This window comes from Zootoca vivipara, chromosome 10 (genome assembly GCF_963506605.1).
Source record: "Zootoca vivipara chromosome 10, rZooViv1.1, whole genome shotgun sequence".
Classification (NCBI taxonomy): domain Eukaryota; kingdom Metazoa; phylum Chordata; class Lepidosauria; order Squamata; family Lacertidae; genus Zootoca; species Zootoca vivipara.
In genome coordinates, this window is record NC_083285.1 from 70,072,336 (window position 1) to 70,096,712 (window position 24,377).

At 50.7% G+C, this 24,377-nt stretch overlaps 1 protein-coding gene across 7 annotated transcripts in view; it reads left to right on the forward strand.

The window, feature by feature from the left end:
• SHANK3 (SH3 and multiple ankyrin repeat domains 3) overlaps window positions 1-24,377 on the forward strand; it is a 425,727-nt gene that overhangs the window by 153,200 nt on the left and 248,150 nt on the right. For 6 of the 7 annotated variants that reach the window (XM_060279323.1, XM_060279324.1, XM_060279320.1 and 3 more), the window contains exons 5-10: window positions 2,117-2,225; window positions 8,084-8,235; window positions 9,793-9,960; window positions 11,281-11,397; window positions 13,664-13,741; window positions 21,930-21,996. In XM_060279323.1, the coding sequence (XP_060135306.1) occupies window positions 2,117-2,225; window positions 8,084-8,235; window positions 9,793-9,960; window positions 11,281-11,397; window positions 13,664-13,741; window positions 21,930-21,996 (691 nt within the window). Of the gene's footprint in view, window positions 1-2,116; window positions 2,226-8,083; window positions 8,236-9,792; window positions 9,961-11,280; window positions 11,398-13,663; window positions 13,742-21,929; window positions 21,997-24,377 lie in introns of those variants that run through there. The other variant, XM_060279327.1, reaches the window with a different exon arrangement.

Genomic DNA, 24,377 nt, shown 5'->3' on the forward strand with positions numbered 1-24,377 from the left:
GTACAACGAATGCCTGCAATGACAGGAGAATGGGGACGCTTCTTCTGGTGCATTGTACAAATTCACTGGAAGTACAGGGAGATGTGTGAGTGCTATCAATCACCCAGTGGTTGTGGGAATGTTCAGGGTTGCAGGAGTGGATATATTGTTTATTAATATCCTTCCTAACTTTATGTAACAGAGTTACACCTCCCCCCCTTTTTTACATGCACAGCAGATAGCTGGTTGCAGGCTCATGTGAGCCTCTCAATCTGTCTCAGATTGAATTGTACGTTCCTCCTTGAATACAGTACCTCTTTAAAAAGTAAAGACACCACAATCTTATTCAAAGTCAATAAAAAGTTTACTCACATCAGTTCACAATTGGATTCCTGAAGGCAGACTTAGTTACAAATATATACATGTGGATCTACCCCATATGGTGGGATAATCCCAGTGCTTCTGCTAGCTGAGAGCTAGCAAAGCAGTCCTAGCTAGAAGCTGGCCAAACAAAGGGTGCTGTGTGATTCGTCCTTTTGTTACCTGGGCAGGTAAGGTCATGCCCACCTTCTATCACATGCAAAAGGAAGGATGTTCCAGCCAGGAGGAACAGGAAGTTTCGACTCGCTGGACCAAACATTCCCTCGCTTGTCTTCTCTAGCATTACAAGGAATGTTGTACTTGACTGCTTCTCATGGATCACATCCCACAGTGGTCACAGGACACTTCCAGGTGGCGGCTGCATCTTGCCAACAAGCCATATTTGTCTGTATGCATGCTGGAATGTGAGGGCCCTCACCTATGTGTTTTAAGGCTGCGTACAATTATACTCTGGCTCCAGTGTGCTCCCATCAAAGGAACCATGTGCGCATGAAAATCTCCGCAATCTCCCCTGTAGTTTCATGAGAAATGCTGCTGCTGTTTGGCGTGTTTCCCCTCAAAGCAGCTTCCGTCCAATTCGACAACATCAGCCACATTAAGCTGAGGTGCATACATTTGAGAAAGCTGCTCCCAGGGCCGGCCCAACCTTGAGGCAAGGCGAGGTGGCTGCCTCGGGCGGCAGAATCCACAGGAGCAGCAGATCCCAATGTAGCTCTTCATTTCCCCCTTGATTTTCACTCACCCCTTCTTCCCTAGCAGGGAGGGGGCATTATTTTGCGGTTTGCCTCAGGTGCTAAAATGTCTGTGAGGGCTGTTTGATAGTGGAACGGAGTCTCTTGGAAGGTGGCAGACTCTCCTTCATCGGAGGATTCTAAGCACAGGGTGCCTCGTCATATGTGAGGAACTCTTTAGCTGTGATTCCTGTATTGCAGCGGGTTGGACTAGATAACCCACAGGGTCCCTTCCAACTCTACAATTCAGTGATTGGATGAGATGTGACTTGAAATGCAACTGGGACAGGAAACAGCATTGATTTCAAGCTGCTACTGTGCATGCAACTTCTATTATTATTATTATTATTATTATTATTATTATTATTATTATTATTATACCAGCCTTCTTCTGAAGACCTTTCTTCCTCTTCTTTGGTGATCCCTCGTAACTGAGTAAGATTGTCTTCCATAAACACAGTTTTAACAATGAGTCTGTAAGTGACTGTGGAGGCCAATTCTGGATCCGCACGTCCTTCCACAGTGGGACGGAGGTTTCCAGGCGGGAGTTGATCACGGTGTGGATTTGCCAAGCGTGCCTTCCTCTTAGCACGTTTCTCCCTTGCGTCCTGAGATCGAGTTTCTTCAAAGCCCATGACACCTTTGGTAAAGGCCGTTCTCCAACTGGAGCGCTCGCAGGCCAGTTTCCTAGTCAGTGTTTATACTACATTTTTTAAAAGATTTGCCTTGAGACAGTCATTAAACCTCTTTTGTTGACCACCAGCATTACGCTTTCCATTTTTAAGTTCAGAATAGAGCAGTTGCTTTGGAAGATGATCATCAGGCATCCGTACAACATGACCAGTCCAACAAAGTTGATGTTGAAGAATCAGATCACAGGGCTGTTGACCACATAACAAAATGAGAACACAAAATACATAACAAAAAACAAAAAAAAAACCCTCAAGCAATAAGTGTTTAGTGATTCTATAAATGTTCTAAATCAGCATTAACATGTCTTTCCTCTGGGGATTTTGTGACCGCAGGCGAATTTAAAGAAGTTCATGGAATATGTGCAGACGCTGAACGTGGAGAAGGTCAGCAGGCTGCTGGAGAAGGGACTGGACCCCAACTTTCACGACCAGGACAGTGGAGGTGAGAAGAGGGATGTTTGCAAGGAGAAGCTCTGGGTGGTTCTCGGGTGAGGGAAGCTGGAGGGGGGTCAGGAAGGCAAGAAGGAAAAAGACCAGGCAGGGGCTTAGCTTAGGGGTGGGGAGCCTCAGACACTGAAGCTGAATGTGGCCCTCAAAGCCTCCATTCCTGGCCCTTGGGCCTCTCCCCAGGCCACTGCTCCCCGACTCCTCGGGTATGGCTGGGATGTGCCCCTGCGCTCTGTTCATGCCTCTTGCTTGCCTGGGCGGGGGGACAGAGAAGTCTGGGTAGCTGCATGTAGAAACCAGCCTAGTGTTCAGAGTAAAGATGACATGTTCTGCTCTTCCTGCTTTCGTCTGTGGCCCTGGCCACCATTCCCATGTGGCCCCCATAAGGTTGCTGAGAAGGGAATGTGGCCCTCAGGCTGAGGAAGGTTCCTCCACCCCTGGATTAGCTCAAAGCTGTGCTGGTTTCCTTTACAATAAACAAAGCAATAGAGTCCTTTCTGTTGGGGATAATTCAGACTGGAATTCCCAGGTGCTAAAAAAGGTTATTTATGTATGCAACAACTGCGCTCGTGTTTGGTTAATAATAATAATAATAATAATAATAATAATAATAATAATAATTTATTATTTATACCCTGCCCATCTGGCTGGGTTTCCCCAGCCACTCTGGGCGGCTTCCAACAGAAGAATAAAATAATCGATTAAAGATTAAAAGCCTCCCTAAACAGGGCTGCCTTCAGATGTCTTCGAAAAATCTGGTAGCTGTTTTTCTCCAAAATGGAAAACGGGCGAGGACCCAACCGAAGAAGGATGACAACTTAAGTTGACAGAACACGCACAACTCGCCGATTTAACCTATAGAATAAGAGAACAAGAAGAACATACGTTTAGAGAAGATTGGAAAATGTTTATTGAATATATGGGAAATAACTGTGTACAGCTGAAAACGCTGGCAGCATTCAGATAAATTCAACAGTGTAAGCAAGCTTTGATAGATGCAATAAGCAGGCATGTCCAACAGGTAGATCAGTTATTTCCCCCCCCCAAAATAAAAGGGGGGAAACAACAACTGTGGCTTCCTAAAAAAGCTCAACAACTTTGTTTCATTCAACGACAATGGGTCGATCACTGCCAGTTTTTTTAATACTAAGAGTAGATCACAGTCTATCGGGAATTGGGTGTCCCTGCGTGGAATACTGAATGGCATAGTTTTTGTAAAATATGCAGGGATTTTGTGATATGCAAAATGAACTATGGAAAGAGGAGAAGGGAAGTCACTGATATCTGAAGGATGTAAAATGAGTATTTTAAATTGTAAAACAGAAAATTTAATTTTTTAAAAAATTAAGAAATATAAGAAACAAAACGAAGTCCCTTGGATGTCGGAAGATCTGGAGCCCAGAAGAAGTCCAGCTGCTCTCCTTTCCTGTCTCCTCCCTGAGGGAGATGAGACTAGCTGACATCAGCTGTTTCCTCCAGGGGTTTTCTCTACCTGGCTATGGCCAGATCTTGCTGGACTACCGCCATCATCTCGCAGGCATCTGTTTGGCCACTGTGAGAATAGGATGCTGGTCTGGAAAGGCTTCCTTTGGCCTGATCCAGCAGGCTCTGCCTCTGTTTTTATTCCCACTGGTCAGTGTGACCAATGGCCAAGGATGGTGGCGGCTGCATTGCATTGCAGCAGCATTTTGGGGGGCCACCCGTGCTTCCCACCCCTCCTTTAAAGGTCTCGTTGAGGAGTCTCTGGTGGGTGCGGAAGGGGGCAGGAGGCCACGGCGAAGGGATCCAAGGAGACCTGGGATTAATAAGCAATAAGGGCAAGCTTATGAAACTTCATTTAGCCCTTTAAGGAGACGAAATGTGTTATGTATAATTTAAGCAAACGTTTAGCTCGTACGATATTGCTGCCTGTTATATTTATGAAGCAAAAGCGTGCGAGTTCCCCGCTCGTACTCAAACAACAATTAATTACCAAGAGATGCAGCGCTGGAGCGGAGGGGGACAATCAGCACACACCGCAATGTTGGTCGATTTCCTTGCCAGTTGGCAAACAGGAGAAAAATAAAATAAAAGCTGAAAATAGAAACCATCAATATCTCCTTATCTGGGCTTGGAAAGGGACCGTGGAGCTAAGCCTTGCTGTGCAGAATCACTTCAAGTGCCATCGGTGCCATTTGGCACTGGTGCCTGGAAAAAGAAGAGAGTTCTGTCGAGATCTTTCATTCCATGTGCCCATCATTTCCCGTCCTCTCCACCACTCAGCAGCTGGGAGAAAAGACCGAGCCCCCTCCCTGGCATGTCTCCCTCTGCCGCTCCCAGCCTCCTCCAAAGGAGAGATGAGGAAAGGCCTCGGCTCGGCTCGGCTGCCATCTCATGTCACATTTGTATAATGCACTTAAAACACACTTAAAACATTATAGTTGCAGCTGTGTAGCTGAATCCTGAGAAAGGTTCCTTGCCTACAGTGGCGTTCCGAGGGGGACGGGCCACTCTGGGTACCATTCCAAAGGGGTGTGTGACAAAATGCTGACCCCCGATCGGCGGCACACCCCCAAGACACGCGCCGCTTGCCACACACCCCCCAGAATACGCACCACTCCCTGCGGGCGGTGCCCCACGCCACCGGGACGCATGCCATGCCCCCAGGATGCACGCCACACTCCCCGTATGTGGTGCTCCACGCCCCCTGGTACCAGAGCATGTTGCATTGCCTCTGCCTGCCTGAAAAGGATATTGGGGTCTTGGTGGACATGAGTCAACAGTGACATGAGTCAACAGTGTGATGCAGCGACAAAAAAGCTAATGCTATTCTAGGCTGCAGAAGTCTAGTGTCCAGATCAAGGGAAGTCTTAGTCCCACTCTATTCTGCCTTGGTCAGACCACACCTGGAATACTGTGTCCAGTCCTGGGTGCCACAATTTAAGAAGGATGCTGATAAACTGGAAGATGGGCAGAGGAGGGCAACCAAGATGATCAAGGATCTAGAAACCAAGCCTTGTGAGGAATGGTTGAAGGAGCTGGGTATGTTTTGCCTGGAGAAGAGGAGGCTGAGAGGAGAGAGGATATATCAAGGGCTGTCCCATGGAAGATGGAAGACAGAGCAATTTTGCAATTCCATCTCCTTTCCAAGCGGGAGGTGGCAAGGCCCTTTTGCCAGGACAGGATCCGCTGGGTTGCTGTGGCTACAAAGCCAGGTCTCCATCGCTTTGAGTGCGCTTCAGAGATTTCATGCTTCCGTACTGAATCCTCAAATGACCCACCAAAAATATCAGGCTTTCTCTAGCGTGAGAGAGATTCTGCCCTTGGATTTATCCATTGCGGTGTCATTCAAAGCCAGACTATCCCTTCCGGCTCCGGGGAGCTTTCTGACTCTCCCAGTACAACGGAGGGATCTCAGTGGCTTGTTGGGGTTTTGGAAAAGGTCGGGTTCAGAGGCTCCGGACGAGATGCTGAGTCCAGAGCAGGCCAGGGCGGCTCTGTGCTCCATCTCTGGCCTGGAGAGACTTCAGGGGACTTGCAGCTGTGAGCTTGTAAACCTTTATGGGCTAGAAATGATCCAGCTTCTGCTGCTTTATGCTTTGTGCAGGAAGGGAGACACGCTGGGAGGGAAACGGCTTTTAGGAGATGTGATTTGTTGGAGTGAAGGTTCTGTTCCTCTCTGCAAAGACTTAAGTCCCAAACTAAAAAGCTTAAGATCATTAATGCCTCCCTCCACTCTGGCTTTCTCCCCAAAGAGAGAGCCATCTCAGCACACTGCAGGCCTGAGCAAAACTTTCCCCTCTCAGCCGACCTTTCCTGTGTGTGTGTCTGTGAGAGAGAAGGAAGGGGGAAGAGAGGGAGATCTTGAGCAAAGCCTCGGAGGATGGCTGTGTTCTCCCTCTACAGCCCTTTGAATGATACGGTAGCTGGTTAGAATTGCAGAGAGCTTCGGCTGTTGCACTCAGGTGATGCTTAATTTTGGGGGTTCTCTTTGGGGCATCTGGCTGGCCATTGTGAGGCAGGATGCTGTCCCAGAGGGGCGTCCTTTGGTCAGATGAGAGAGCGCTCTACTTATGAGCAGGGGAAATGGCCTGGGAGGAGTGGGTTTAGCGTCCCCTCCCAACTTTGGGTGACAAACCCAAGACTGCAGTTTTCCATGGCTGCTTTTTCATTTTGCTTTTCAAGGGGTGGGGAAATGCCTGAGTGGCTGAGCATCCCACACACTTTGAGAATTAGTCACCTGAGCTTCTGAGCTCCATCATCCTGACTTTTCGCTTTTGTTGCAGGGGGTGGGTGGGGTGGAGGGAGATCGATGAACTCAATGAGAGGGGGCAATCTGAATTGCTTCCACCTGTGAGCAGGAGACTGCTAGGCCAACCCCCATGCTGAGGAAAGGCCCCCACAAGAGTGAAACAGCTTCACTTCAGACACGTCCAGCAAACTACCCCAAGGCTAGCCAGCAAGACATGGATGCAAACATCTCTTGTGCTTTGCTTTAAAGAATAACGGAAACCGGTGCACTTATTTCCTGCTATTCTTTCTGAAACACTGCTGGCCTCCCCTCCATGCCCAAAGACCTCCTGATATTTCCAGAGTTTACTGTGCCCCTGGGGCAAATCTTGCTGCCCCTCTTGGTGTCAGGATGTGCCCAGTTAAAGGATATGAAGCAGCATCTGTTGGGGGTGCTTTGGGAGGTTTCCTTCCCGTACCTGCTTGGACCAGGCAACCTCTCCAAGCAATCCAATATCTCGCCCTCTTTTACTGCTCTCAGCCTCTCTCTCCAAGGAGGAAGGGTCATAGCTCAGCGATACAGAGCAGCTGCAAACCCAGGTGGGTCTGGGTATCTTCCTTGCCTGAAGCCCTGGGAGCTGGAACTAGTCCATTTTAATATATATATATATATATATATATATATATATATATATATATATATGTTTGTTTTTTCATAATTTTATACATTTTAACATAACCCTTTCAAACATTAAACTACAAGGTTCTTTTGAACCTCCAGACCTCCTTCCTTCCCTCCATGGGTTCCATGTTTAAGATTAAATATCTGCTGCATCTTTTACCCTTATCCATCTGTTAAATAACCATAATTATCAAAAATAATTCTACATTACAAGTGTCATTGCACCCCTGCCAAAGATTTTCGCTGTTTAAAGTGGTCTTTTAAATAAATCACAAATTCACCCCAGCCTTTAGAAAATACTTTATCTTCCTGGTTTCGGATCTTCCCTGTCAGTTTCGCCATCTCTGCATACTCCATCAGTTTCGTCTGCCATTCTTCTTTTGTTGATACTTCTCCTTCCTTCCATCTCTGGGCTAGTAGCATTCGCACTGCCGTCACTGGGTACATAAAAAGTCTTTTGTCTTCTCTTGGTAACTCTTCACCTATTATATCTAGTAAAAAGGCTTCTGGTGTTTTAACAAATGTATTTTTGAACATTTTCTTTAGTTCATTATGTATCATTTTTCAGAACGCCTTTACCACCACATATGGTAAAAAGTACCCTCCTTCACTTTACATTCCCAAGGCAGTTTTGAACTTCTTTTGTACATTTTAGCAATTTTATTTGGTGTTAGATACCAACGATGAACTGGGAGCAGCCCTGACGTGCTTGCAGCTTCTTGCTCTCTCGCCCATCCCAGACCCAACTCTCGCTGCTACTGTTTCCCAGCAGAAAGAGCAGGAGATCTAGGGCCGGTCCTGTCAGGAGGGGAGGGGGGGTTTAGCGGGATGGATGGGGGCTGCGAGGCAAGCCCTCCCCTCCTCAATTGTGGGGATGGGCCAAGAGTTCATTGGGGAGCTTTCGGATGCGTTTCTCAGGTGTGCACCTTCTCTTTCCTGGGGCGGGGTGGGGGCTGCTCCAGAATGCCCTCTGACGATGGCCGCCCAGCTGGAGTACTGTATCGACATGATCAAAGCCCTGAGGAATGGAGGCGCCCACCTGGATTTCCGGACGCGGGAGGGAATGACGGCTCTTCACAAAGCCGTCCGGTGCCGGAATCACACTGCCCTGATGGTGAGTTTGCCTGGAGCCTCTTTCCTTCTCCTCCTGCTGCTCTCGGCTCGCTTTAGTTATTAGCGCCCCCCCCCAATTCTGCTGCGCCCCCTCCCCCCTTATGAGTTTGCCACCCCTGGGCAGAGGGTCTCGGAGCTGAACGGCCTCCCCTGCATCTGCCCAGCACCTCTGCCTAACCTTGTGCTTTTTTGGGGGGGGTTCCCACTCACCACGCTGGGGGCCACTTTCCTGTGTCTTGGGGGTGTCACAACTGGCTGCTTGGCAGGTTCTTGGTGGGTGGGGGGAGGTAGGCATGGGGAGGTTGCTTAGCACCAGCCTAGCACACTGCCCCCCGAACGGGATGGGGGCAGCTGCCTTGATTCTCATCGCCGCATCCTGCTTGCTCCTCCCGTAGAGCCTGAAGGCCGCTCTCCCTTGCCCCGTAGAGGTGGACCATTCAGCACTGAGTTAACCTACGGAACTCCCTGCCACAGGAGGCAGTGCTCCCCCTCCCCCAGATGGCTTAAGAAAAAGATTAGTCAAATTCAAGGAGGAGGAGAGAGCTACCAATGGCTACTTGCCAGGGTGGCTCTGCTCTGTCTTCCGTGCCAGAGGCAGCCATCCTTCTGAATCCCAGTTGCTGGAAACCACATGGAGGCAGTTGCCATTTGGGGGTGTGCCTTGGGCACCTTCTGTCCCCCTTAATAAAATTGGGGATGTGGAAATGAAGCTCTGAGGCCCACTACGGCGATCTGACAGAGCGCACTGTACCATTTACATGTCCACCAAGGTCAACGTCGTTTATGCGCGCGCCGCCTTTCCTTCGCTTGAAACCACGCTCAAGGCGGCTTGCAGCATGCAAAGATTTACGCGGCTGCAAAAATATACTGTGGTTCTATAACAAAAGTAGTCATAAGCAGCAAACTGAAACATCAAAAGGTGCACCACAAAATTAAACACTCCCCGTGCAAGTCACGATAAGACGAAAGATGCAAAAATTAAAAGAACAACAACAGAATTAACATCTCCAAGATTAAGTTGCGAGCCACACACACACACACACACACCCCAAATACGCAAACTCCAAGGATGGTGATGATGGTTCATATAACACATTTTATGCATTCATGAAATGCTTTGTTTGCATCAACTCAATAATATGTGCAACGTTCCTGTATGGCAGGCCACTGTAGTCTTCCTGGGCCGCAAATGGGGGAATCTGATGCCAAGAGAGATTTTTGCTCGCCTAAAGCCACCTACTGAATTCATTTTGAGGCTTGGAAAGAGGAGACCACCCTTCTCACACCCTGAGCCATGCCAGGAAACCAACCCTTGCCACTTCCACCTCATGCCCAGGCATTCCTGGACTGCTCCTTGGCGGGCAAAGCTGCTAAAAAACCCAGCAACCCACCTCCCTGCAAATTCCTAGTGGTGCTCCTGCAGGTCCTGGAAAGGCGTCCTGGCGTTTTGGGGTGTGTGGTCTGCCTCTGCCTCGCCCCCCCTTCGCCTTTATCACGCTGAGAGGTCCAGCAACCACTGACCGACCCCCCCTGCCTGCCTGTGACTGTGTTTGCGCAGACGCTGTTAGACCTGGGTGCCTCTACAGATTACAAGGACAGCCGTGGATTAACGCCTCTGTACCACAGTGCCATGGTCGGAGGGGACCCCTACTGCTGTGAGCTCCTCTTGCACGACTACGCCAAGGTGGGCTGCATCGACGAAAACGGCTGGCAAGAAATCCATCAGGTGAGGCTGCGAGGCGGCGGCAGGTGGGTGGGTGGGGAGGCTAGCACTCCGAGGGGGGGGGGCTCAGCACCCAAGCGGTTGCCTGGTGGGAGATGGCCCCACGTTGGGGAAAGCGAGGTAGCCGCTACACTGGGCTACAGTGGCGTTTGGGAGCAGGGGGCCATCGGGACACCGATGATGCTTGGCTCTGCTTTTCCGCAACACCTGAGTCTGGAGGCTGTACATCATCTGGGTCGTTGTCTGGGGTGGAGTGGATGAAGGCCAATAAACTGAACTTGATCCCTGGGAAGATGGAGTGGTGATGATTGTTCCCATGTCTGGGAGGCTGGCTGGTTGCGTGTTCTGAAAAAACAGGGTGGCAGTTTGTGGGCTGCTCCCAGATCCATTTTGTCACCAGAGGCTCAGTTAGCCTCAGAGGCCAGGAGTTTTGGCTGGCACATCAACCATGGCTGTCCTTGGGGCAGGGGGAATTTGGCCTTAGTGGAAGGGAGCCCCATGACCTTTGGCCCATGATATGAAGTGCAAGGCTCTTGGTGGAGCCTCCGTTGGCTCCCAGTGCGTTTCCAAGCACAGTTCAAAGTGTTGGTGCTGACCTTTAAAGCCCTAAACGGCCTCAGCCCAGTAGACCTGAAAGAGCATTTCCACCCCCACTGTTCAGTCCAGACACTGAGGTCCAGCGCTGAGGACCTTCTGGCGGTTCCCTCCCTGTGAGAAGTGAGGTTACAGGGAACCAAGCAGAGGGCCTTTTCGGTGGTGGCGCCCGCCCTGTGGAATGCCCTCCCATCAAATGTCAAGGAAATAAACAACTACCTTATCTGACTTTTAGAAGATATCTGAAGGTAGCCCTGTTTAGGGAAGTTTTTAATGTTTTGTGTTGTTGTTGTTGTTGTTGTTGTTGTTATTATTATTATTATTATTATTATTATTATTATTATTATATTTTGGTGGATCCTACTCATCACCACCCTGCACCCCACCAAAATAACGCTTCTCTAAAGTGTTACTTCAGCTATGGAATCATATCTGCAAAATGCAGATACGGTAGATGATTCAGAGTAAGTAATTCAATGTTGGAGGAAGGCGAGCCTGTGGTGTGTGTGTGTGTGTGTGTGTTTCGGAGGGTGATGGTGGAGGGCCATCAAGAGCGGGGGGGGGGGGCACTGTTGATGTGGTTTGTTGATTCCAGCGTCTGCTGCTGTCCTCCATCTGACCACCCACCTGAACTGAGACTTCTCTGTCCTTCCTTCCTTCCTTCCTTCCTTCCTTCCTTCCTTCCTTCCTTCCTTCCTTCCTTCCTTCCTTCCTTCCTTCCCCAAACAGGCCTGTCGCTATGGGCATGTTCAACACCTAGAGCACCTTCTTTTCTACGGGGCGGACATGACAGCGCAGAACGCATCCGGAAACACAGCTCTCCACGTCTGTGCTCTCTACAACCAGGTGAGTCCTACCTCCCCTCCCTCTGATCTTGGGCCCCCCTCCCCTGGCAGATCAGCCCTTGAAGCGGATCAAGAGCCCTCCTCCTTCTGCACCCGTGCAGGCAGGCAGGAGGATTCCCTTAGCCCTGATTCCTGTGTTGCAGGGGGTTGGGCTAGATGTTGCTTGGGGTCCCTTCCAATGTGACAATTTTGCGATTCTGCATGAAGAAAGCCGACAGGGGAAGGGGTGTTCAAGGGGATTCTTCCCAACTGGCCCTCCTCAAGATTCAGCTCCAGGATATGTGGAGCAGTTTAAAGGAAACCACCCCTGAACATGTACAGAGTGCATTCCCCTTACGACTTGAAAGTGTAGCTCAAGCTGAGTCTTGGGTCCAGGGATTCCAAGTCAGCAGAGGTTCAAGCTCTGACACCTCTCCTTCTTTTCCATACAGTAAAATACTTGTTCTCAAACCTTTTCAGGGAACACTCCCTCCCCCCAAGTTCCAGAAACTCAACCCTACCCTACCCTACCCTGTGAATTGAATTATTCAGAATAGTGGTTTGCACAACCCATTAAGGAAGACAGTAAAATTATTATTATTACTATTATTATTAGTAGTAGTAGTAGTAGTAGTATCCCGCCCTCCCCGGCCAAAGCTGGGCTCAAGAGTGGCTACCAACAGGTAAAAATAGCACAGTGTACATAAAATCACACAGTCAATTAATTAAAATACATTCTAGAATCAATTCAAATTAATGGCAACTGTCAGGGGTTGTTGTGGCTACTCTTGAGTAACGACCCTCCACATCTGCTTGTCTTTAAGATGTTTTTATTTGTGCATATTATTTACAGTGCAAAGTGTCCATGAATCATGTCTGCCTCAGTCTGAGTCAGAATCTTGCAATGGCTGCTTTCTGTTTCGCGCCCCACATAACAGCCTGGGAACCCCAAAGTGCCTCCCCTTACTCCTACGGGGAGCCGATCGTCTCAATTCCGGAGTTGGGGGGAATGACCTCCCTTCTGACTGTTTGCCGGTCCCTTCTTCCACCGCTCTCTCCCCCTCCCCTTGGAGCAGGGGCTGTCTGAGGCTGCCAGAGCCTCGGGTCTCCCTTTCTGTTTCCTGGCTCTTGTAATCTGATCCTGTGCTTGACTCACGGCTCTGCGAGGAACTCGACCTGATGAGGGGGGGGGGCTGTTCCCTATAAGCCTTCCCCCTTGCAGCAACCATTGGGTTAGAGTTTTATAAAGATTACAGAAGGAGAGAGGGGGCCAGACTGTGCCTTGGCCAAAGTCCCGCAGGGCCCTTGTCTCTTGTAACAAAGAGTTCCACCAGATCGGAGCCATCACCAAAAAAGCCCTGGCTCTGGTCGAGGCCAGCCTAACCTCCCTGTGGCTCGGGACCTCCAATATGTTTTTATTTGAAGACTGTAAGGTCCTCCGTGGGACATACCAGGAGAGGCGGTCCCGTAGGTGCTATTTCAGATAGTAGCCATTCATTGCAACTTGTTCAAAATCCAATTTGAGCTATTTAGTTTAATTCGACAACATTGATGTGCTTGACCCAGCGATGCCGGTCTGGTAGTCATTTATGCCTCTGGTGCCCCCTGCCCCCCTGCCTCTTAGCACCCCCTAGTTAAGCCTCCCAGGAGGTGGGACCGCCCACCCTGGGGAACCACTGACTTAAAATCGCCCAAGGGTCAGCTTAGTTTTGGAGTCAAGCAAATGCTCCAAAGCGAATCTCCATGAGGGTTTGAGTGTGGAATGGGTGGGGTGGGGTGGGGGAGAGGACAACAGACCGCTGAACCGGAGCAAATGTCAAGAATCCAGATTGATATGTGCTTCAATTCAGTGGTAAAGGTAAAGGGGCCCCTGACCATCAGGTCCAGTCGTGTCCGACTCTGGGGTTGCGGCGCTCATCGCGCTCTATAGGCCGAGGGAGCCAGCGGTTGTCCGCAGACAGCTTCCGGGTCATGTGGCCAGCATGACAAAGCTGCTTCTGGCGAACCAGAGCAGCGCACGGAAACGCCGTTTACCTTCCCGCCGGAGCGGTCCCTATTTATCTACTTGCACTTTGATGTGCTTTCGAACTGCTAGCTGGGCAGGAGCTGGGACCGAGCAACGGGAGCTCACCCCGTCACAGGGATTCGAACCGCCGACCTTCTGATCAGCAAGCCCTAGACTCTGTGGTTTAACCCACAGCGCCACCTGGGTCGGGCTTTCCCACTGTCAATCCCCCCCCGCCCCCAATTCAGGAGAGTTCACTCTGCCTTCCTCTTTCCCCTGCCAGGAAAGCTGTGCTCGGGTCCTTCTCTTCCGTGGTGCAAGCAAGGAGATCCGGAACTACAACAGCCAGACAGCATTCCAGGTAGGAGAGCCCAGCGGTGGGGCCAAGGAAAGGGTCTCTCCCTCCTGGGCTGCCCTCCCCCAGTCCCCCCCTTCCATGTCTCCCTCGGAAGACGGTGGCGTGGGTTCTTGCCCATCCGTGCCATCGGCCTCCTCTCTTGGGGGGGCGGGTCAACGGCGCAGGCAGCAAACGGAAAGAGAGGCAGCAATTGCCAAGGAGGGAGAGGCATGCCAAGAATGGCAGCTTTCTTGGGGAAGGGGCCAGCCAGATCTGCGGCCCCCCTGGCAGAAATCCTATCGAGTCAGCGGTGCCTCGGACCCACCCTGCTTGCTGTGGGGCAACGGAAGAAGAGCCACACTCTAGAGCAGAGTTGGACCCTCCTGCCCTGCAGGCGCTGTTGGGCACTGCACCCCAACAACCAGCATGGTGAACATTCGGGCCACATCCCAGACTCAGGGTATTTTATTGAGGCAATGGCAACAATAAGTAAACAGAATTACACACACACACACACACACACACACACACACACACACACACACACACCACCCATTTGGTTCCCCAGCCACTCTGGGCGGCTTGCAGCAAAATATTAAAATACAATAATTCATCAAACATTAAAAACTTCCCTAAACAGGGCTGCCTTCAGATGTCTTCTAAAAGGCAGATAGTTGCTTATTTCTATGGGGCAGGTGCCACTACCGAGAAGGCCCTCTGCCTGGTTCCCCGTAATTTCACTTCTTGCATTGAGGGAACCTCCAGAAGGCCCTCGGTGCTGGACCTCAGTGTCCGGGCAGAATAATGGGGGTGGAGACGCTCCTTCAGGTATACTGGACCAAGGCTGTTTAGGGCTTTAAAGGTCAGGACCAACACTTTGAATTGTGCCTCTCAATTTAATTATAATAATGCATCTCAAAGCTCATCCTCAATGGCTGCCAATTAACTACCTGGCTAATTTTCCTTGCCCCATGGCTTTCCTTCAGTTTACCGCTGAATCAGAGTTACATGGATCCAGGTTTTCTCCAGATTGGCAATTGCTCCGATTTAGCACTAAAGAGTAGCTTTCCGGGGTGGGGTGGGGGGTGGGGTGGGGGAGTCATTCTGCAACCCTACAATTGAAAGCAACTACTTCCTTCCCTTCTTATTCTCAGAGGAAAGAGTGAAAAGCTCCTTCCTGTCTAGGGAGCGGGCGGCTTCCAAACTGGTGGGGTTTTTTTTGGGGGGGGGGGGTCTACTATTCAACATTTATTGCAAACCACTTAGAGGCTTTTATTGCAATCAAGGTTTTGAATACATCCAGATAGATGAGAGAGAGAGAGAGAGAGAGAGAGATGATAGATAGATAGATAGATAGATAGATAGATAGATAGATAGATAGATAGATAGATAGATAGATAGATAGAGTGGTACCTCGCAAGACGAATGCCTTGCAATACGAATTTTTCGCAAGATGAATGTGTCTTGCGATCTGATGGTGACTCGCAAGACAAATTTGTTTTGTGGAAAATTCATCTTGTGAATCGCGGTTTCCCATAGGAATGCATTGAAATTTAATTAATCCGTTCCTATGGACAAAAAAAGACATTTCAATGCATTCCTATGGGAAACCGTGATTCGCAAGATGAATTTTTCGCAAAACGAATTAACTTGCGGAACGAATTAAATTCGTCTTGCGAGGCACCACTGTAGATAGATGATAGATATAGATAATAAGGCTGCTTCACTAATTGTTCTGCAATGCTTCCCCAATGTTACTGCATTGCTGCCTTCCTGTGTTCCAGCACAGGAAAAGCAGGACAAAAAGAATACATCAGAACTTTTGTGGTATGAAAAGTTGCGGGGTTTTAGCAGGGGACTCTGGGGCATGCACACATCACCAGCCAGAGATGGGGCAATGGGGAGTCATGTCCCCCCAGGAGAAGATGAGAAGAGCCTGCCGGATCAGGCCAATGGCCCATCTAGTCCAGCATCCTGTTCTTCTCACAGTGGCCAAGCAGGTGCCTCAGCTTGGAAGCCCACAAGCAGGATCTGGACACAAGAACAACTCTGCCCTCCCATAGTCTCAACAACTGGCATCCAGAAACATTAGCTGCCTCTGACAGTAATAATAATAATAATAATAATAATAATAATAATAATAATAATAATATATTATTTGTACCCCGTCCATCTGGCTGGGTTTCCCCAGCCACTCTGGGCGGCTTCCAACAAAGATTAGAAATATATTAAAATGTCACACATTAAAAACTTCCCTGAACAGGGCAGAACGCAGCCACCCCGGCTAGTAGCCACCCATAGCCCTCTATTCCTCCGTGAATGTTCCTGATCTTCTTTTGAAGCCATCCAAGTTGCTGGCCATCACTGCCTCCTGTGGCAGGGAGTTCCATGGGTTAACTGTGCTATGCGAAGTGCCTCCCCCACACACACACCTTGACCCCAAACCTGCTAGAGCAAGAGGGCCAGGACTCACCTTGCCTAAAGGTCTGGGGTGGGCAGCAGCCTCCCTGTTTCGATTGGGCTTTCAGCCAGCCAGAGAGGCCTAGGAAAAGCGGAGCGCTCAGTCAGCTTGGGGGGTCGGGAAGCTGTTTCTCCAGCCTCCGGTTCCTCATTCCTGTCTTCTTCCCATTGTGAGTCATGAAATGCAGTTTAGGAGGCAGTTTCTGACAATGCCTGGGCTCCTTTAGCCCAGGAGGGAGGCCACCCCAGGATGCCCGATGAGGCCAGTCGCCCTCTTGGCTTGGGCATGGAGGGGCAGGTGACATCGGAGGAGCTGCAAGACCTGTGCTTTGGAGGTGCCCCCCCCCATTCTGTTTTGGCATGCCGACTGCGTGAGTGATAAATCCAGGGCTATTTTTATCGCAGGCCTTTGTCAGCAAGTCTCCCGCGGGAAGGGCAACAAGAAGCAGCAGCAGGAGGAGCAGGATTCACTTCGCCAAGGAAGGATCTTTATGACTTAAGGAAGGGCACAGGCCCTGAATCTTCCTTCGATGCCTGGAGAGTAGGCTGGGGGGGGAGCATAGCTGCCAAGTACCCCGTTTCCCCCGGGAAACCCCCGTTTTTACTTACCTTTTCCCGGTGGTCCCCCGTATCACTTCGTCTCCCGTTTTTCTCCGTTATTTTCTCCTGCCGGCAGCCATTTTTTTATTTCCAATTTGCCCTTCTATGGGCATCAAAAATGGCTGCTGCCGGCTTCAAAAGTCGCATCTACGCGTGTCCGGGAGTGCATAGACGCGACTTCCGGTGTCGGCGGTGGCGATTTTTAGTGCCCATAGATGGGCGGAGCGACACCGAAAGTTGCGTCAACGCACTTCCTTACATGCGTACAAGTGACTTTCGAAGCCGCCGGCGGCCATTTTTGGTGCCCATAGAAGGGCAAAGCGACACCGGAAGTTACGTCGACGCAACTTCCGGTGTCACACGGCTGCCGGTCCCGGATTCTGCAGTCTGGGACTTGGAAGGTAAGGGGGGAGACTTTACGTAAGCTGCAGCTCAGGAGCACTGTTTGTGCGATGGCACTGCTGAGGAGCCCCAGACTCTGCTTCCAGAGGTCAGCCTTGGCATGTGTGAATAGGGGGTGTCCCATAGCAGCTCTCCCACAACCAGACCTTGCCATAGCTGAAAGCTGTGCCTCCCAAAGGAGCTCATGCCATAGAGTGTGTTTCAGAAGCTGAGCACAAATGTTGGGTAAAAAAGGTAAAGGACCCCTGGACAGTTAAGTCCAGTCAAAGGCGACTCTGGGGTTGCAGCGCTCCTCTCGGTTTCAGGCCAAGGGAGCTGGCGTTTGTCTACAGACAGCTTTCTGGGTCATGTGGCCAGCAGGACTAAACCACTACTGGTGCACAGAGGACCGTGACAAGTGCCAGAGCACACGGAAACACCGTTTACCTCCCCGCCGCAGCGGTACCTATTTATCTACTTGCACTGACGTGTTTTCAAACTGCTAGGTTGGCAGGAGCTGGGACCAAGCAACGGGAGCTCACCCCATTGTGGGGATTCGAACCGCCGACCTTCCGATCAGCAAGCCCAAGAGGCTCAGTGTTTAGACCACAGCGCCACCCGCATCCCCTCTTGGGACTGAGCCTACGTGCGCCAGTAGCGGTTTAATCCTGCTGGCCAAATTACCCAGAAAACTGTCTGTGGACAAATGCCAGCTCCCTTGGCCTGAATGCAAGAGGAGCTCCGCAACCCCATAGTCGCCTTGGACTGGACTTAACCGTCCAGGGGTCCTTTACCTTTTCACCTTACAAATGTTGGGTCAGCTGAGAGCTCCTGAACCATTTTCAAGTCTGCGTCAGCCTAACTAACCTTGTTGGAGGCAGCAATTTTGCTTCTGGATGCCATTTGGCGGAAACCACTGAGGAAGAGAGGACTCTGGTACTGGTGTTCTCCTCGCAAGTTTTCCCAAAACGCATTCTGGCTGGCTGCTGTGAGAACAGGATGCTGGACTGGAAGGGACACTGGCCTGATTCTTAGGCTTTTTATGCCCAATCACTTGTGAGTCAACAGCTTCTGGCATTTCAGTGCCCCATATTCTGTGCAAACAAGGGAAGACCGGGAGATCCATCTCCAGGTGAATAAGATGTCAGGCTGTAAGCTCAGGGGAAATCTTGGTGAGTCATGGCTGCTTAGAGCAAGACCGGCCTGGATGGACCAGTGGGACAATCCTGGATGGGGTTTGGAATCTAAGCCTGATGAGGAACGGTTGAGGGAGGTGGGTTTGTTTAGCCTGGAAAACGTGGGAATGTTAGGGATGTGGATTAGGATATATTATTAGATAGATCCTATCCAAGTTTGTGTTAGCAAGCTTCAATTATCAGCAGAGTGACATTCCCCTTTTTGTGCGCAGCAAAGCGTGTGCGTTCAGGTTTGCTAAAACCTGTACAATATTATACTTCCTGGCAAAGTCCCCTTTGTCCCTCTTAAAAGAAATACACAACACAGTGTTTATAAAATAAGATAGAGTTTACTTACAGTTTCATCCTGAGTTAACAGCATAATCTCAGAAAGGCAGGCTTGCTTAGAAAAGGTTACAGAAGTATTCATTTGGAGTCCTCTGGTCTCTCTCTTGGTAGCAGGCCAAGAGGGAGAACCATCCTAAACGTAGGAGAAATGGCTAAGAGAGAATGGCTGCTGGCTAGGGGCTTTTCTCCCAGCTAATCCATCTCATCTGCATATCTGGAGGAAGCTGAACTTAGTCAGGTGTCCCTCCAGGTGAGTTCCTGTTAGTGGACACTCTAGGAACTGTTGTGACTTGTCTGCCCCAGTGTTCCATCCCACAGAAAAGAGGAGGCCTGAGAGCCATGTTCAAATATCTTAAGGGCTATAATATGGAAGGTGGAACAAACTTGGGTTCCGACCCCAACCGGTGGATTCAAATGGCAAGAAAGGACATTCTGACCAAACGTCAGGTGGCAAGAACTCTTTGGCAGTGGAACGGAGTCCCTTGGAAGGTGGACTGTCCTTCATTGGTGGGATTCTAGCAAAGGTTGGGTGACAGCTGTCATGGATGCCTTAGTGGAGATTCCTGCACTGTAGGGGGTTGGACTAGATGACCCTCAGGGTCCCTACCAACCCTACAGCTCTTATGATCTGTGAAGTGGGCACTTCTGCAGGCGCTGGCCTTTCCGTCTCATTCTGCTTCAACTTCCTGAGACTCTTTGAGCCTTGGTGGTGATCAGAATCCGACCGCCTCCCCCTCCCCCGCTACCAGGGATTCATCAGGCTTCTCCATCTCTGCTAATGTGTGCCATTTTGTGAGTTTCCATTACGGTGGCAGCATTTCACGGTCTTCTGCATCCATTTCATACTTGAGATCAGACTGCCGCATCTTGGATCTGTTTCAGTTCCATTTTGTCAGAAGCAATTATTAACACCCCCTCCCTCTCTGGTCCACCCCCCTCCCCCCATTGTGGACTCCAGAGAAAAGAAGCAGCTGAACTTTCGTCCTGTTTCTCAGCTCCCTCCGGGGTCTTTATTGGGTCCTGCCGAGAGGATGTGGCAGCCGTCAGAGAATGACAGACCAGTACACATGCAGACCACTCTTTCAAAATGTTCCAGGGTGCCACCCCTGATCACAGAATTGTATAATTGTAGAGTTGGAAGGGACTGCAAGTGTAATCTAGCCCAACCGCCTGCAATGCAGAAATCACTGCTAAAGAATCCCTGGAGGATGCCGTCCAACCTCTGCTTAAATACCTCCAAGGAGGGAGAGTCCATCACCTTTTGAGTTCGTCTGCTCCACTGCCAAAAGTTCTTCCCAAGGGTCAATCAGAATCTCCTTTCTTACAGTTTGAATCTGCTGGTTTGGCTCCCTCTGGAGCAGCAAAAAACAAGCTTGCTCCCTTTTCTAATTGACAGCCTTTGAGGTATTTGAAAGTGGCTCTCCTATCTCCTCTCAGTCTCTTCTGTTCCGGGCTAAACCTACCCAGCTCCTTCAACTGTTTCTCATCAGTCTTGGTTGCCAGACCCTTGATCATCTTGGTCGCCCTCCTCTGCACCATACCTGCCAAGTTCCTGTCGGAGAAATAAGGGCCCGGGCCGGAAGTAGCAGACCGGAAGTAGCGCTGCCGCCATTTTGGAACTGGGCGGAGCATGCTCAGAAGTGACTTTTGATGCTGCTTTGCCCAGTTCCAAAATGGCCACCGCGCCAGAAGTCGCACTGCAGCCATTTTGGAACTGGGCAGAGCAGCATCAAAAGTCGCTTCTGAGCATGCTCCGCCCAGTTCCAAAATGGCCGTCACGCCAGAATAAACCGGGGGGAAACAAAAAAATCCGTTTTTTCAGCTAGGAACAGCTGGAAAAACGGGGATTTTCCGGGGAATGCGGGAGACTTGGCAGCTATGCTCTGCACACCTTCCAGCTTGTCAACATCCTTCTTTAATTGTGGTGCCCAGAACTGGACACAGTATTCAGGTGTGGTCTGACCAAGGCAGAAGAGAGTGGGACTATAACTTCCCTTGATCTGGACACACTAGACTTCTGTTGAGGCAGCCTAGAATAGCCTTACCCTCCTCATGCTGCGATAAACCTGCCACCAGGCTTCCCAACGCTCCAGATGGTGTTTATTTATTTCATTTATTTCCAGGAGGGCAGGAATTGCCACCAACATTAAGAAAAAATTTACCAGGCCTAAATAAATGAATAAATCCAAGAAACCAATGAAATATGCATTGCAAATTCATAGACCAAACTGATACGTCAACACATCTGAACCACACGCCCCGTCCCAGGGAAAGCCTGGATGTGGTTCGAATGCGGCTCCCATGACCCCTATCTAGAAGGACCATTGATCTGGGGGGGGGGGCCACCGTGTTCGCCACCTCTGGCTTGTGCTATAGCAAGATTTGAGTTCAGGCGGACATAGCTGCACCCGTGGAACTCATTTGCACTTGTTGCTCTTTCTACCCACATCCCATAAAATGCCTGAGTTGGGCTTGTGGGACCAATGCCATGCCCCATATCCCTTGGTGGCCTGTTCTAGGTTCCAGGGCAGCAGACTCACTGTCTGGGTGAATCAGTTCTGCCTCTTGCCCTTCAGTGCTCTCGGTATTCTTAGACCCATCTTTATCCGGGCCTTTGAGCAGATGCATTGCACTTGGCCATGTGTAGGCAAACTAAGGCCCGGGGGCAGGATGCGGCCCAAGTGCCTTCTCAGTCCTGCCCGGCGGATGGTCCGGGAATCAGCGTGTTTTTACATGAGTAGAATGTGTCCTTTTATTTAAAATGTGTCTCTGGGTTATTTGTGGGGCATAGGAATTCGTTGAGTCCTCCCTCCCCCCAAAAAATATATATATAGTCCGGCCCCCCACAAAGTCTGAGGGACAGTGGACCGGCCCCCTGCTGAAAAAGTTTGCTGACCCCTGTGCTTGGGGATTGTAGCCACGTCTTCATCACTGTTCGGAAAGGACATCATTGCAAAGGCTTTGGAAGACTTTTGCCTTCTAGCTCGGCAATTCTGATGGGGGAAAGAAATTACCGAATTAATTCTCTACAGAATAAAACCCTCTGGGGAGGGTGCAGCAGCATGCAGAGTTCATTAAGGGATAAGAAGGTAAAAGGATGCTGCTGTAAGTGGCTACCTTACAGGGTCGTTGTACGATTGAGCAATATAAATCTCTGTGATCGTTAATTTTGCTTTAAAAAACCTCGACGCATCTGGAATACGCATCCCCACCTGACTCCTGTGCCTTGCCCTCTCCCCTCATTTCAGGTGGCCATAATTGCGGGGAATTTTGAACTGGCTGAAATCATCAAAACCCACAAAGAGTCCGACGTTGGTGAGTGAGAGTCTTTGGCTTCCCACGCCCTTCTTGTGCAGCTGAGGGGCCCTTTGACCGTCAATGGCGGGAGGCTGGGCACGACAGCTGTGGTCCTTGGTGCCAGGCCAACCCCTGGCCAAGAGAGAAGAGGAGGAGATGCCAGGAGGACCAGAGGACTTGAGAAAGGGCCAGCCTGGCTCCCTTGTTAATCATGCCCCGCTTGGAAACCTCTCCCTGGCTTCCCTGAAGTGACCTTGAGTTGGCACCTACCCAATGAAGTAGATGAGGGGTGGAGCCTCACCGCTGGAGCTTTTTGTCCCATGACCTCTGGGTTTCCTGGGGGGGGGGAGCCCCTTGATCAGGAGACTCGCTGCCCTGCAGTGGATTTTGAACCAGTGACCTCCTTGGGAATCTCCAACAGCAAGTCCAGCTCCGTCACAAAGTCCTGGCTGCTGACTTGAGTGCCAGCCTGGGCTGTTTCCCTGGTCATCTACCTCCCTGGTCATTCTGGGAAGGAGATGAGCCAGCTTGGGCGCTAGGCTCTCCACCACGGGCCCTTTGTGTGGCACAGGTGCCACACAACCTGCCCGCCTCTCCTTTGCCACCCAGCTGCCAACAGAAGGGGGCCTTTTGCATTCCTTGGGGAGGGGGGGCTGCATGCGGACGGGAAACTCTGGCCTAGCCTGTCTAGTGTGCGGAGGGTGACACTGGGAGGAGGAAGAGGAGGTGGCAAGGTGGCATCTCTTTATCTGGTGGTCGGTTTGAGGTAGGCGATTGGCTGTGCATCTTTGGGGTGTCTTCTGCCTTGCTCCCCATACCCCTTCCATCCCAAATGCTGCTACTTCCTCCCCTGAGAATGCATGTTATGACCTGCCTCAGTGGTGCAGCTATATTTAGAACGGTTTTTGCTCTTTCGAGCCCCTGCTTGGCAGAGACTGAAGGAAATGATCGGGGGAGGTGGGTGACTGGGAGGTAACAAAATTCCCTCTACATTGAGAACAGCATCTTCAGACCATGGTGAAGGTTTCCAGCCTCGTCTTCTCCTTGACAGGCTAGCTTTCTGCAGGCGTGGTGTTTTTGTTTCAAACGGAGGGGTGTCCCATCAAGGGAGCCCACCACCACCACCACCACAGCCTGAAGGAGTGCAGCCCAGATGACAGGCAAGGAAATTCATTCAGAAAGGAGCTTTGCAACCTCAAGGCCTCTGGAGTTTTGTACTCAGGCGGAGGCGAAAACCCCAAGCTTGTCTCTCCTCCCTTTCCAGGGAGTCACTTTGGTTTCCCACGAGAGAGGAATGGCAGTTTCTTGAGCACCTATCAGGCGCAGGATCAGAGGCAGAGAGCAGGGCCCATTAACAAATGAAAGGGAGATTACATTAATGAGAATTGTCAAAAGGCTTGGCTACCAAAACCGACTTATTTAATTTTGTTCCATTGAGAGGGAGGAGGCGGAGGAGGCAGGAGATCAATGAAAGGAGGAAAGGCTGCCTTGGTGAGAGGTGGCTATCAGTCCAAGTAGGTCAAATAGCACTGGGGGGGGAAGGGAGGATGAGAGGGACTGGGAGCGGGCAGGCGGGCAGTGGGTCCAGATGGCCAGCTCCTGCAAGCCAAGGGAATTGGCAAAGGAATAGCCTGAAGCGAACCCTCAGAAAGGTTCCTGAAATGCCTGCAGAGAAGTGGGATTAGGAGCAGAGGAAGAGCCTGCGGGGCTTGGAGGGGCCAGGTGGCAGGGGAGGGGGGCCAGGCCACATCCAGACCTGTGCTGGCCCCCTCATCCCAGCTCTCAGGAAGGTGAAGGCAAGGGCAGGTATCGGGGCCAGGAGAAACACCTGCGAGGAGTGGGGACGGAGTTGGATTCAGAGCGCCATTTCCAGGGCTTGCCGTCCACTGGCATTGCCAAGGTCATGGCTGTTTCTGCCAGTGGCATGCAGAGGCCTGGGAGACTATCCCACGGACCCCCTCCCAGTGGTTGAAAGGTCCATTCTCCCAGCAGATCCCTCCTTTGGCCAGTGTTTGGGGGGCGCTCAAGGAATGCCACGGCCAAGCCCTGACCAGCACTGTGCTTCTGCACTCAGCACAGAAGTGATAATATTTATTGACGCAACCTCCCTTTCCCTCTCAATAGGAGGGATATGTGGGCAACTCCTCATTTCAAAACAAGGTTTCCTGTCCTTTTCGAACACATGGAGGAACTTTCAGAGCCACTAAGTGTGTGTGCGCGCTCGTGCGCACTCATGCGCTCATGCACAGAGTGGCTGCACATGCAGGCCTCCGAGGTCTGTGCTTGCCAAAATGGGAGTGTGGGTGTGTGCATGAACCCTGTTTGTTTTCATTGGTTTATTTGCAAAGCCTTTCATTTCCTCTGGGCCACGCAGCCCAGATGCGCCCCCAAAGCAGTTT